Genomic DNA, 14,585 nt, shown 5'->3' with positions numbered 1-14,585 from the left:
AACGCAAAACTTTTCTTTTTATTCATATTTTATTATATGTGTGTGGGGGTGCACAAGTATGTTATATATCTGTAAATTTGTATATCTTTTGACATGTTCCTGGAGTTATTAAAAAATACATGTAACAAATTGTAATGAAGGTGAATTTCTGATGAACAGGGCATAAACAATAAGAAAAAATGCAGACTCTTAGTTACTAAATAGTGGAAAGGAGGTGGGATTAAATAAGCTCATGCTTCTTCCTTCTCATTTTTGAACATGTAAATTAGTTATAATTATTATTGCTTTGTTTTCCTTTTTTTGTTTGTCTCTTTTTGACTATTTTAATGTTCAAAATAAAGATTCAGCACTATACAATTTCACACTGGCATGTCAGAATAATTCAAGTGGAGGCTTAAATTAAACTAGAATAATGTGATCAGCAGTAACATCAATTACATCTACAAGTGCATAATCAACAACACTGAATTAATTTCTTTCTAAAAATGTGTTTTTGACACTTTCACTTTAGTTTTCAGAGACGTCTGCTGCCTCAGTCTGACATGTGACAGTATCAAATCAAAGAAAATAAGTTCAATGTCTCCGAAAAGATTAAACTCATGTTGTGCCAAGTGCAGGTTACTATAATCAGGTCCGAACCTGCAGGAGGCAACAAACAGAGCCGTTTGAGGTGGGGCAGAGCTGAAAGACAGAGCAGCTTCAGAGTCACATTATTATATTCTGCACCTGTGGTGTCCTAGTTGTGTTTCCTATTGTTGCTGCTCAGACTTTGTTGCATTCCCAATGTAAACCACCAAATATGTTTAATTAGAGTTGAACTTTTAATGCTCTGACTTCTGTTCTCAGAGCGCAGACATGTCCGCTGCCAGCAATCTGCGAGCTGAAGATCAGTTTCTGTGCGCCATCTGTCTGGAGGTGTTCGTCGATCCAGTCACCACACCATGTGGCCACAACTTCTGCAAAAGATGCATCACTCAGCACTGGGATGTTAATATGTCCTGCTGCTGTCCCATGTGTAAGGAGACGTTCAACACGAGACCTCAGTTGAAGGTCAACACTTTGCTTTCTGGCATAGTTTTTCAGCTCAAACGAGAAGCTCAGAAGAAAGTCAACAGCAGCAGCTCAGAGCAACAAGCTGCCAAACCGCAACTTCCCTGCAACGTCTTCACTGGAGCCAGACCAAAGGCCCTGAAGTCCTGCCGTGAGACACGCCTGGACCCTCGTCAACATCTGTACGGAGAGTTGGAAAGAGAGAGTGAGCTAGCGAGAGAGAGACAGCAAGATGTTTGGAGCGAGCTAGAAAGAGAGAGTGAGCTAGCGAGAGAGAGACAGCAAGATGTTTGGAGCGAGCTAGAAAGAGAGTGTGAGCTAGCGAGAGAGTTACAGGAAGAACAACGGCAGGATCTGTTGCTTGAGCTAGAACGAGAGAGTGAGCTAGCGAGAGAGTTACAGGAAGAGCAACGGCAGGATCTGTTGCTTGAGTTAGAACGAGAGAGTGAGCTAGCGAGAGAGAGACAGCAAGATGTTTGGAGCGAGCTAGAAAGAGAGTGTGAGCTAGCGAGAGAGTTACAGGAAGAGCAACGGCAGGATCTGTTGCTTGAGCTAGAACGAGAGAGTGAGCTAGCGAGAGAGAGACAGCAAGATCTATGGAGCGAGCTAGAGATGTAGAGAGACAGAGCAAATATATAGATAGAGTTGATTTAGATTTTCCAAAACCCTTTTATCAATAAAAACAGACAGCTAAAGATTTGAGAACAGAAGTAATAATCCAAACAAAAAAATATTTCTTTTTCAAGTGAATATTAAATCAACCACAATGTCTGTTTTTATCGAACATGTAAAGCCAAGGATGAAAGTCTGTAGAGTAAATAATCTCAATCTAAATAAAAAGTCAGAACTGCTTCTCCTGGAGCCCAAACACAGACTGTGATCTCCTGAAATCCAGGAAAGAGTGGAACACAGTTTCCCCTTTACAACATACTGGAGAATTTCATCATGGCTGGGATTTCAAACAAAGATAAAAGCATTTACAGCGACTGCACCAAGTAAAACCCTCCATTGTAGATTTCCAGCCTCTTTGGGTCTCCATGTATTCATCTGAAACCATTCCCAGATGGTCTCTCCATGCACTCTAAGAAATGAAATGTTATATTTACCTGGTGTTGGCTTTCACTGCAGTATAGTATCACTTCCTGTTCCTGATGCATTGCACAGTGGTGTTTTGTGTATGCCATTTAATTAAAAACTTTGTTGTTACACAGTGCAATGGTCAATTCCTTGATCCAATACAGACGCTCTGCTGAATCACCCACTAATTGTGTTCAAAGAATTCATTCATCGACTTAGAGCATCAAATCACAACAACAGTCGCCTCAAGGTGCTTTATATTGTAAGGTAGACCCTACAATAATAGATACAGAGAAAAACTCAACAATCATATGACCCCCTATGAGCAAGCACTTTGGTGACAGTGGGAAGGAAAAACTCCCTTTTAACAGGAAGAAACCTCCAGAACCAGGCTCAGGGAGGGGCGGGGCCATCTGCTGCGACCGGTTGGGGTGAGAGAAGGAAGACATGATAAAGACATGCTGTGGAAGAGAGACTGTTAATAGGAAAATTGTACTTAGTAGTCAGTATAATCTTTTAATGATATAAGTTTGCATATGGTAGAATACTGCATGTAATCATTTGTGTGTAGAAGTATATAGTTGGTGGCATAGTGAAAGAATGTCTCATCCTAGGGGGCCTGTAACACTTCAAGGTGTTCTAGCGTCCACCCCCACATCCTGGGAGCATGGGAAGAGGTCGTACCTTGTTTTATTGTTTTATCGTAGCTATGTCTGTTTTAGTCTAAGTGCCTTTTGTTTAGATGAACTGCTGGACTTCTTCACTGTGTTATCTAGGGTGAACCATCTAGGGTGAGGGGGAGACTACCCTCTTTATGACCAAGGATGTTCTTTTTGTGCTGTTATATGACCCTTTGATCAGCAGGGCACCACACACACACACAAGCACCCACTGAAGTATAAATAAAGACCGGGGCAGTTTCTCAGTGCGAGTCTCAGTCTGGAGGCTGCCCTTGCTAGCAAGAAGTTCTGTGTGTTTCTCTTCTCTGAGTCTTTACTGAAGAAGTGTTTTAGAGTATATTTCCTTAACAGAGACAGAGGTTAATAAAAAGTAACAAGTATGACAAGTATGATTCAGTGCAGAGAGGTCTATTAACACATGAGGTATGTCGCAATTAAGGGGCCAAATCATTTGAAGGTCGATTATGCCACAGCCGGGCGACAAAGGCTGTCCCAATTCAAAGACTGCTCCAAATGCGGCCGACAAATCCATCTTTCATTTCCCTGAATTTGAAGGATGGGTCGGGTGTATCCTTCTTGGCCCAACCCATCCCAGAATTCATAGCGCGGCCCAGCCAATTCCAGTTTCCAACAATGGCGGCAGCTACTTAGCTTTAATATTACTCTTATTAATCTTTCTGGGTCACAAAATAAACTTTTATGATATTTTCAGGTGAGAATGTAGCTGTGTAAACTTCTAATATCTGCTCAATTTATTAAGATGTCACATGTTTGCAAAAGTGCTCCGACATTTTCTGAGACGTCTGTTACTCACCAGCTCGATATCTGACCGGGAGGTCGAGGCTCACTAGAGCCAGTGAGAACAGCAGATTCCCAGCACATCATTTTCAGACCCATGCGGTCTTTCGCTACTCAGGTTAAACATGATATATATATTATTGTTTGGCTTTTTTCAATACCATGTTTTATTTGTTCCTGAGTCAAAAGGGCTTGGCTGAGATTAAAGTTATAGTTTTTTATCCATGCATTTTCTTCCGCTTATCCGAGGCACTGGACCCCCAATGTACAGGCAGCAACGCGAGGAGATACTAGAATACCCACCCCAGCCCGCCACCTCTCACCGGGGGCAAATCCAGACTAAGACAGAGTCCAGCCGCTCTCTGGGAGACTGGTTCCAACGCCATGCGTTGAGGCGAGCCCGAATATATCTAGCCAGTACCTCTCAACCTCACACACTAACTCAGGTTCCTTCCCTAACAGAGAGGTGACATTCCATGTTGCTGCCCGGCACATGATGCATCGGACCCCTACGGCACCTCCTGTGGGTGGTGGGCCTGCAGGAGGATGGGTCGATGTCCCCTTTTCGGGCTGTGCCTAGTGGGCCCCATGGACTAAGGCCTGGCCACCAGACGCTCACCCTCAGGCACCCAACCAGGGCTTGGCTCCATGGTGGGGCCCCAGTAACCCTATCCCAGGCAGGGTGAACTGTTCCCTCGTTTTCATATAAGGGTCTTCTGAATCGCTCTTTGTCTGTTCCTCTCCTAGGACCAATTTGCCATGGGAGACCCTACCAGGGGCAGAAACCCCGGACAACATAGCCCCTGGGATCTCTGGGACACACAAACCCCACCACCACGATAAGGTAGCGATTCGCGGAGGGAATAAACACTGAATAAACGTCAAACAGAAAACTGAATAAACAGAAGCATGTCCTATTATATTTTAAATAGCAAAGAGCAGATGGCTGAGTTTATTAAACTCCATGAACACACTTGGTGACACAAATCTGAAGGGTAGACCCTCCCATTTCACAGCCTCGCAGTTCTGGCCTTCTTGGCCTTTAAAGGACTCGGCCCACGTAGACTGCGAAGGCCGTGTCCAATATAGGAGAAATCTGTTCTCTCTTTTTAGTCCCTGTCAGTACTCTTGCTGCAGCATTTTGTATTAACTGGAAATATACTGTTAAAAATGACTCCAAGGTTCCTCACAGTGTTACTGGAGGCCAAGGTAATGCCATCCAGAGTAAGAATCTGGTTAGATACCATATTTCTAAGCTTTTCAGGGCCGAGTACAATAACCTCAGTTTGATCTGAATTAAGAAGCAGAAAGTTAGCGGCCATCCAGGTCTTTATGTCTTTAAGACATTCCTGCAGTTTAACTCATTGGTGTGTGTTATCTGGCTTCATGGACAGATAGAGCTGGGTGTCATCTGCATACTGCACTACTGCCAGCTTGAAGGCCTGTGGTACATAGCTGATTATTAGAGATAGGTTGATCATATTTAAGATCGAAGAATTAATTAATGGCAGGACTTCTTTGAGCAGTTTTGTAGGAATGGGGTCTAAAAGACACATTGATGGTTTGGAGGAAGTAATTATTGAAGTTAACTCAGAAAGATCAATTGGAGAGAAAGCGTCTAAATGAACATCAAAGGTACTGAAAGTAGCTGTAGATACATCTGTGAGATGATTATGAGTAATATTTTTCTCTAATGATTGTGAAGGTTCTCAGTCATCCAGGTCATCGTAGTCTAAGGAGCTTGGAAAGAAAAGCGTCTGGTTGGCTCAACAGAGCTCTGACTGTTTGTCAGCCTGGCTACAGAGCTGAAGAGAAACCTGGGGTTGTTCTTATTTTCTTCAATCAGTGATGAATAGTAAGATGTTCTGGCTTTAAAAGTAACAAACTATTTCTCCAGGCTAAATGATGATCCTCTAAATTTGTGACACGCCATTTCCTCTCCAGCTTACGAGTCATCTGCTTTAGGCTACGAGTTTGAGAATTATACCACGGAGTCAGGTACTTCTGATTTGAACATTTCTTTTTCAGAGGAACAGATTTGTACGCAGTTAAGTGAAATTATTAACAAGATAATTGACCTCTGCTGGAGTAGCATTCAGGTACTGAAGAAGATAATCCCCTGCACCTCCATTTAAACTAACATAATCATCCTGCTGCAACCAGGTTTCTGTAAGGCAGAGTAAATCAATTTGTTGATCAATTATTAAGTCATGTACTAACAGAGACTTGGAGGAGAGAGACCTGATATTTAATAATCCACATTTCACTGTGTTACTCTTTGGTTCAGATGTGGATACTGTATTGTTCTTTCTTTGTGATTGTTTATGTTTAAGTTGTTTGTTGCTGGTTTTTAGTTTGTTTTTTGTCTGTTTGGGAGCTGACACAGTCTCTATGGAGATGGGTTTTTGGGGGGGGTAGCAGGAGGAGAGAAGCTGCAGAGAGGCGTGTAAGACTGCAGCTCTGCTTCCTGGTCCCAACTCTGGATAGTCATATTTTGGGGGGTTTAATAAATTTGTCCATGTTTCTAGAAATGAGAGCTGCTCCATCCAAAGTGGGATGGATGCCGTCTCTCCTAACAAGACCAGGTTTCCTCCAGAAGGTTTGCCAATTATCTATGAAGCCCACATCGTTTCTGGGACACCACTCAGACAGCCAGCAATTTAAGGAGAACATGCGGCTAAACATGTCACTCCTGGTCTGATTGGGGAGGGGACCAGAGAAAACTACAGAGTCCCACATTGTTTTGGCAAAGTTGCACACCGATTCAATATTGATTTTAGTGGCCTCCGATTGGCGTCACCGGGTGTCATTACTGCCGACGTGAATTATGATCTTACTGAATTTACGTTTCCCCTTAGCCAGCAGTTTTAAATTTCCTTCAATGTCGCCTGCTCTGGCCCCTGGAAGACAATTGACTATGGTTGCCAGTGTCTCTAGCTTCACATGTCTGAGAACAGAATCGCCAATTACCAGAGTTTGACCCCCGGCGGGTGTGTTGCCGAGTGGGGAAAAACGGTTAGACACATGAACGGGTTGGTGGTGTACCTGGGGCTTCTGTTTAGGACTATGCTTCCTCCTCACCGTCACCCAACCGACCTGTTTTCCTGGCTGCTCGGGACAATCTGCCGGGGGACAGCTAGCGGGGCCCACGCTACCTTCGGCTACAGGGGCCTGATTAGCTACGTGCTTATCAAGTCTACAATTCAGGGATCCTGGCCTTTAGAGCTGAAAATAGGCTACATTTATTACAAGTATCATTACTGCTAAAACATGGCGAGGAGTAACTAACCATCTGACACAATGAGCAGGAAAGTGTAGGCAGGACAGGTGAAGAGGCCATGCTGCTAGCGAGTCGGCTACGAGCTAAGCTAAGCTAGCAAATTCATAAAGACACAGTAAATAATTCAGTTCAATTCAATGTTATTTATATGGAGCCAAATCACAACAACGGTCACCTCAATGCGCTTTATATTGTAAGGTAGACCCTACAATAATAGATACTGTGAACATAATTAGTGGGGGAATCAACAGGGAGTGTACTTTGGATAAAGCATGTGAAGATTAGACTATGAAATAAGACATTATCGGCTTCTATAACTGATCATCATATATTGCCTTATAGGTTGGAGAACATTGAGAACACTGTTTAATTGGTTTAAATTTGATTTGACAGATCAAGGTTATTTTGTGTCATTCATTAACTATCATTTTGAACGCATAAAGGTTACACCTGGGGTTCCTCAGGGTTCTGTTCTTGCACCGCTTTTGTTTAATATCGAGATGCCTGCTTTAGCTGGGATTATGAAGCATTATGTCATCCGGGGAAGGGTGGCTTTTCGGAGTTTGTCTTGTTTTGCATGAGTTGCTGTGTTTTTGTTCTTTTGATTTTTGCATGCTTGTTTTTATCGTGACACGCCTGTTTGACTTGTTCCTGGGAGACACCCCAACCTAGACACTAAATAATCTCACCTGTTAGAGTTTATGCATTTGACGGACTCTAGCGCTAACCAATCAGGACAAGCCTGGCAGGCACCTAAGACCAATAACGGGGGCCTGGCAGGAGAGATGAATTCAAATTCTCGTTGCCCCTTGCCAGGGTTGTTTTAATGTTTCTCTCATTCCTCCGGCTGTATCTTCCTACTTTAATTAATGTATTCTGTAAATCCAGCAGTAAAGCTGTGTCTTGAGTTTCATGGAGACCTGCCGGGGAGTCCTCCATTTTGGATCCTATTGCTGCCTCCCTCACACACGCCATCATGACAATCATATTACAAAAGCTTTGAAATGGTTGCACTGGCTTCTTGTATGTAAAAGAACTGATTTGGAAATACTGTTAATGGGTCATGATCACTAAACGGTCTTGGGCCTCAACACGTTGCTAACTTACTTGAGGGCTATGAGGCTTCGAAGCCTCTTAGTTCCTCGGGAACAGGCTTACTTAATATTCCAGGAGCTCGGACCAAACAAGGTGAGACAGCATTTAGTGTTTATGCTTCCCTCAAACCTGCAGTGTGTGGAATCTATTAGCTTTTAAAATCAGGGCTGAAATCTTTGTCTTTTTGTAGCTTTTATGTTAAATTTTAACTTAAACTTTTAAATGATTGCATTCTTGATTTTAATGTTTTCCTTTTCTATATATTTGGGATTGTTCTGTCTTTGTGAAGCACGCTGAATTGCTTTTGTATGTGTTATATAAATAAAGCTGAGTTTGTCCGATGGATTTTCTTCGATCAATGATGAATAGTGAGATGTTCTAGCCTTAGAAGGGCTTTTTTACAGGCCTTCAACTGACATCGCTTCAGTCCAGCGCATGCACTTTGGATATATATATATATATATATATATATATATATATATATATATATATATATATATATATATATATACTTGCCTGACCCTGCAGAGGGTCAGGCAAGTCCTGAGGAGTCAGCTGAATGGTAAGAACAAGATCCGGGCCATCAACACATACGCCCTGCCCGTGATCAGGTACCCTGCTGGGGTAATAGGCTGGCCAAAGGAGGAGATAGAAGCCACTGACATAAAGACAAGAAAGCTCCTGACCATGCATGGAGGGTTTCACCCCAAGTCCAGCACCCTGAGGCTGTACGCTAAGCGGAAGGAAGGGGGCCGGGGACTGGTGAGTGTCAGCACCACAGTCCAGGATGAGACAACGAACATCCAAGAATACATTGGGAAGATGGCCCCAACTGACCGAGTGCTCAGTGAATACCTCAGGCAGCAGAAACCCAAGAAAGAGGAGGGAGACGAGGAACCATCATGGAAGGACAGGCCCCTGCACGGTATGTACCACCGGCAGATAGAGGAGGTGGCTGATATCCAGAAATCCTACCAGTGGCTGGACAAAGCTGGACTGAAAGACAGCACAGAGGCACTAATCATGGCAGCACAAGAACAAGCTCTGAGTACAAGATCCATAGAGGCTGGGGTCTATCACACCAGGCAAGACCCCAGGTGCAGGCTGTGTAAAGATGCCCCAGAAACAATCCAGCACATAACAGCAGGGTGCAAGATGCTAGCAGGCAAGGCATACATGGAACGCCATAACCAAGTGGCCGGCATAGTGTACAGGAACATCTGTGCCGAGTATAACCTGGAAGTCCCGAGGTCAAAATGGGAGATGCCCCCAAGGGTGGTGGAGAATGACCGAGCTAAGATCCTGTGGGACTTCCAGATACAGACGGACAAAATGGTGGTGGCTAACCAACCGGACATAGTGGTGGTAGACAAACAGAAGAAGACGGCCGTAGTGATCGATGTAGCGGTTCCGAATGACAGCAATATCAGGAAGAAGGAACACGAGAAGCTGGAGAAATACCAAGGGCTCAGAGAAGAGCTCGAGAGGATGTGGAGGATGAAAGTAACGGTGGTCCCCGTGGTAATCGGAGCACTGGGTGCGGTGACTCCCAAGCTAGGCGAGTGGCTCCAGCAGATCCCGGGAATAACATCGGAGATCTCTGTCCAGAAGAGCGCAGTCCTGGGAACAGCTAAGATACTGCGCAGGACCCTCAAGCTCCCAGGCCTCTGGTAGAGGACCCGAGCTTGAAGGATAAACCGCCCGCAGGGGTGTGCTGGGTGTTTTTTTTTTTTATATATATATATATATATAAATTTTATTATTGCAGTCAAGCAGTACAGTCCCAGTGGTTCTGTATAGCAGTTTATTCACAGTAACACTTTTTACTCCTCAGTTCAAGACATAACAAAAGTTTCAGGCATCGAGACATCTTAACAAAGGAACAAACAAACAGATCATATTTGGCAAAAAGTTTCCAGCCATGCATTTAAGAGACATGAGAAACATAATCAGCAGCAAACACGAGAAGTGACGTGAAGAGAGGAGGTCGCCTCCTTTCAGCAGGGAGACAGAGGCGTTTCAAGGCTCAAAGGATTACTCCGCTGCTGAAAATAGTCCCTCGGATGCTGCACCAGTTTGAACATGGAAGTCCCACAAAGTATCCCTCCAGCTTTTATTGTGAAGGATCAACACTCAGACCAGTGAAACTCATTTCTGCAGCTGGAAAGTAAGCGAACCAAAAACTGCAGTGTACAGATTTCTCCTTTAAATAACACAAAGCACGAGAAAAGTGACGCCCATCCTCTCATCCGCCGCCTCTGCTCACTCAGACGTTCACACAGGTAATAAATAAGATAAAACACTTCAGGTGTTTCCCACGCTGGTCTTCAGTCTGAGGGGGTTTCAGTGTTAAAGGAACAGTCAGATTTCTTCCAGAGTCTGAGGAGATGGAGACGACTTTCAAGTCTGTGCATCGAGTACAGGAAGTGAATGTCATTTATGTAGCACCGGCTAACAACTTTGCTCCTCTCAAGGTGTTTTATTTAATCGTAGAGTATCAGCGAGAACACCTGTGATGGAGCCTGATCTAAAAGCAGCGCCCGTCTGCTGAACCCAAAGCTTCAGAAGATTATTGTGACCGTAGCTGCAAACTACCCAAACTAACAAGCGTCTGAGGCCTGGAGAAAGTTCCTGCTTCGAACGCGAGCTGGACACACAGACCTGAAGCGTGCGTCAGCCTTCGTCTCCGAAGCTTCCTAATGAGCTCGGATCTCAAACTGTCCGACTGTTCCTTTAACTTTCCACAGGAAACCAGCTGAGAAGCTAAGTTATCCCTCTGACTGCTGAAACCCCGCCCTCACAGAGACCAGCGTGCGAAACAGCTCGTTACTCCCTCAGAGGTCATGAAAGAGCACAAAGAGCAGACCCCGCCAACCCAACGCCCGCCTTCAGGAGGTGCCGTCTCTCACTGCGATGCTGATGTTCAAAGGTAGTCCCGGCAAGACCGGCGTCCTCTGCGCGGGGTTCAGTGGGCGGAGTCAGTTGAACGCCTCCTTGTTGATCCACATCAGGGTCCGCGTCTCGTTGGGCTTGCACTCGTACTCGATGCTGCTGAACTTGTTGCCGAACTGGCAGTGCTCCCTCTTGTAGTAGTTGTAGTATTTGGCCTGCCACACCGTCTCAAACGTCCCCGCCTTGATAAACTGCACCGAGACACAAAGCAGAGGGCTCGAGCTCAAATTCGGCGTCAGGCTTTTAAAACAGGTTTTTGGTGTTTCTAAAGAGGCCAAACTCATGAATCCAGACGGCGTGCGCAGCCATCTGCTGACAGGAAACTGCACAAACGCGTCTGATTGTAGATCTATAAATCTGTGCAGCTGTCACACGGTGATAATACCACCTTAGATTATATTTTTTCTCTCGAGAAGTATAAACAGGTCAGGAATTTAGATGCAAATGTTTCTGAACACGTCCTCTCTGTTTGCTCAGGTTCCTGCGTAGAAACACACGAGGTGAATAAGCTGCTCAGGCTGTTTAACACCACTGATTTACTTTGAAATGCTGCACAAAGTGTGTGTTTGGAGGCGTCTCCTAAACTGTCCAATGCTTTTATGTGTTTTTATTGGAAAGGTTGCAACTACACAGGCTCTCGTCTCTGAGTCTGACCCCTCGGTCTCAGTCTTGCTCTGCTGTCACTCTTTCTTGTTTAGAGGATGTTGTTGGCCACCTGAGGCCCTCTGGTTCTCCAGATCATCCTGTCCCTCCACCATGTTTTAAGGAGATTGTGGCTAGCATAGAGCAGGCTGTTCAGGCTATCATAAACAGCATGCCTGCTAATTCTTTTTTTTTTTTTTTTTTTTTTTTTCTAAATGACATCAGAAACAGCAGTATGCGACATTACGTGATGGCAGAGCTTCAGTTCATCCTTTGTCATTTTTTTTTTTTTTTTTTTTAATAAATAGGACAGGGGGAATGAATGAGAGAAAGAGGGGGAGAGAAAGAAAGAAAACCAAAGGGGAGAAGAGACGGTGAGAAGGGGGGGGGAAGAGAGAGAGAAAAAAAAAAAAAAAGAACTCCTGGGTCACCTGTATGGAGAAAAAAAAAAAACAAACAAAAAAAACAAACAGAGGAGACAGCAAACAACAAAGAGCAACATAATAATAGAGAAAACAAAGCACCATCACAATAAACTAGCTAGTCATAGATATCAATATTTACTAAATAATAAACGATATTGTGCAGCACGCAAGATAGACAGCGCACAGTGTGCTTTGAGGTAGCAGCCAAGAAAGCTTTAGTCCGCGTCTGTGAATACCCATGTGTGCATACCTGTGTGGATCAGCATGCTTGCATTCCAAAGGTTTCTCCATGTAATGATCTGCTAGGGAGTGTGGGGGGGCCACAGCCCCGTCCTCCAGGGTGTGAAGCGGGTATGGAGGAGATCAAAACTCCAGACATCCAGAGGCCCCCAGAACACAAGAGACCATGGAAGACCAACAGTGTGTGCCTGTATGTCTGTGTCTATATGTCAGGTTGGGTATCAGACGCCACCTCTCTGGGGACACCTCAGGCCCTCCAAGGTTTGGAGGCCTATCTCCACCCACCACCACTTCCCCTGCCGGTGGCGGACTCCCTCAGGTGTCAGTGTGTTGGTGGTTCTTTGTGTCTGGGGGTGGGCGTCCGGGTACACACCGGCTCACTCCTTGGCGGCCGCTTGTCGGGGCCTGGGGCTCGCTCGGGCCCCTTTGGAGGTGGGGTGCCCCCGGCCTCTCGGCCTGGGGCTCGGTCACTCAGGCACAGCTGGGGGCCGGCGGAGCTCACGGGCGCGTCACTGCAACTCCCCCTGACTTCTGCTCCGCGGCTGCTGGGCGAGCCCTCATCTGGGACTCTCCTCAGCTCTTACTGGAACAGTGGCGCGGCTGCCCCTCTGTTGGTCTTCCATGCCTGCTAATTCTAAGCGTGCAGCCCCACACAGCGCTGGCTGACTGCAGGCCAGCTCCACGCTATCAGAGCGAGCCGCTGCTCTGAGACATCTCACCTCTATGCTGACTTGGACGGGCTGCCGGTCGCCACTCTTGGTGTGCGGGACGCCCTCGGTGTCGTACTGGCCGTGGTAAACCACCGACTCGTCGTCCCTGGACTGCTGCTCCAGCGGGAAGACGACGCCTCCGATGTTCATGTTGCTGTGAGGAAGAAGAGGCCGAAGGGTTATGCACGAAAATAAAAATATTGCACATTTTTATCATTTTTGACATTTTGTCTCAAACACTGTTAAAGACCGTTTGATGTCCAGCAGCGAGCCGAGCGTGTGACGTGAGAGCGACTCCCACAGTATGAAGGAAACAGGAAACAGCCACTCGCATCTAAAAGTCATTAAAATCATCCAGATGTGTAAATGCTGCGAAACGCTTCATAAACGGTTCAGTGGATTTAATTTGTAATTAAAATGTAATTATAGTCACACAGCATAAGGAGAAAAGGAGTCAGGTTACCTCAGAATCGCAGACGTGATTTTACTGTAAGCACATTGGAATAGTTCGCATCCCTGCAGCTCACAGCGTAAACACAGCGCATGTTGAACTGCACATTTGGATTTGCTGTTCTTTATGCTGATGATAACGGCTGTCCTGACCAGCTTGTTTCCCTTTCACACTCCTCTCCTGTACGATACCTGCGACCTGAAAAGTGCAGCGTACTCGGGTGTGTGTACTTCCTGTCGGCCTCCACCTGTGTGTCCTCCCTGTTTGTGTCAGTTTGGAGTTTTCCTTTCATGTCTCTCGTTTACCCACGAAGCCTGTTAACCTGCTACCGTCACCATGGTAACTGATGCTGAACACCTGAAGCAGAGTGTAACGTCAGTGTGGGACTCACTGCTGCTGTGACAGGAGGTCCGCCCCCTCGCTGTGGGCGGATCTTTACTCTCACAGTTACAACGATGGCTCCTGCAGGGCCCACAAATCACTGCCACATATCAATATGCACCTTTATTTAACTGATAGTACTTCAGTGTTTTTACATGTAATGGAGTATTCTCTGATGGTATTTCTGCTCCTGCAATAAGCACATTTTACCCCCGTTATTCCATAATGAACACGTCACTTCCTTTATTTGTCCCCGGTAACCGCAAACCTCCGCCCTGACCGGGAACGACACGTGATCCCCGCATGATTTATTCAGGCAGGTGTCGGATGCTCCGGCCTGCAGGAGGAGCAGCAGCCTGCTCCTCATCATCACCTCCTCATCCTCATCATCACCTCTTGCAGACGTTCTTTATCATTTCTCGCACATGCGCGCTGGCGTGCCGCACACACAGGTTACCGAGATGCTTACGTGGCCTCGACGTTTCCAGGCTTCAGCACCACCTCGATCTTGTACTTGGAGCCCGTGAGGAGCTTGATGGTCCGGCTCTGGCCGAACCGGGTCCCGTCCACCTTGAAGAAGACCGGGCCGTCGTTGGGCTGGATCCGCAGCGCGATGGAGATGTTGATGATCGGGGGGACGTCGTCCATGGCGCCGAGCTCAGGGAGGGGGAGGCGGACGCGTGAGAGAGATGCTGAGGAAGGACCAGAATCAAGCTGCACGCTCACACGGCTTCCGGTGACAGCTGCTTTCAAAATAAAAGACTGCAGCTGCAAATACCAAGGCAAATGTATGTGTGTGTGTGT

At 45.9% G+C, this 14,585-nt stretch overlaps 1 protein-coding gene across 1 annotated transcript; it reads right to left on the bottom strand.

The window, feature by feature from the left end:
- Positions 1 to 9,776: 9,776 nt before the first annotated feature.
- Positions 9,777 to 14,518, bottom strand: cnrip1a (cannabinoid receptor interacting protein 1a). The gene is made up of 3 exons (XM_080879840.1): positions 14,251 to 14,518; positions 12,959 to 13,103; positions 9,777 to 11,123 (listed from the first exon to the last, which is right to left on the bottom strand). The coding sequence occupies exons 1-3, from the start codon at positions 14,427 to 14,429 to the stop codon at positions 10,959 to 10,961; spliced, it is 489 nt and encodes a 162-aa protein (XP_080735966.1). The 5' UTR covers positions 14,430 to 14,518; the 3' UTR covers positions 9,777 to 10,958.
- Between the last annotated feature and the right edge of the window lie 67 nt (positions 14,519 to 14,585).

Source organism: Rhamphochromis sp. 'chilingali' (genome assembly GCF_963969265.1).
Source record: "Rhamphochromis sp. 'chilingali' genome assembly, chromosome: 4".
NCBI classification, from domain to species: domain Eukaryota; kingdom Metazoa; phylum Chordata; class Actinopteri; order Cichliformes; family Cichlidae; genus Rhamphochromis; species Rhamphochromis sp. 'chilingali'.
Note: the sequence above shows the minus strand (reverse complement) of the source record. Positions and strands in the feature narration are given on the sequence as shown.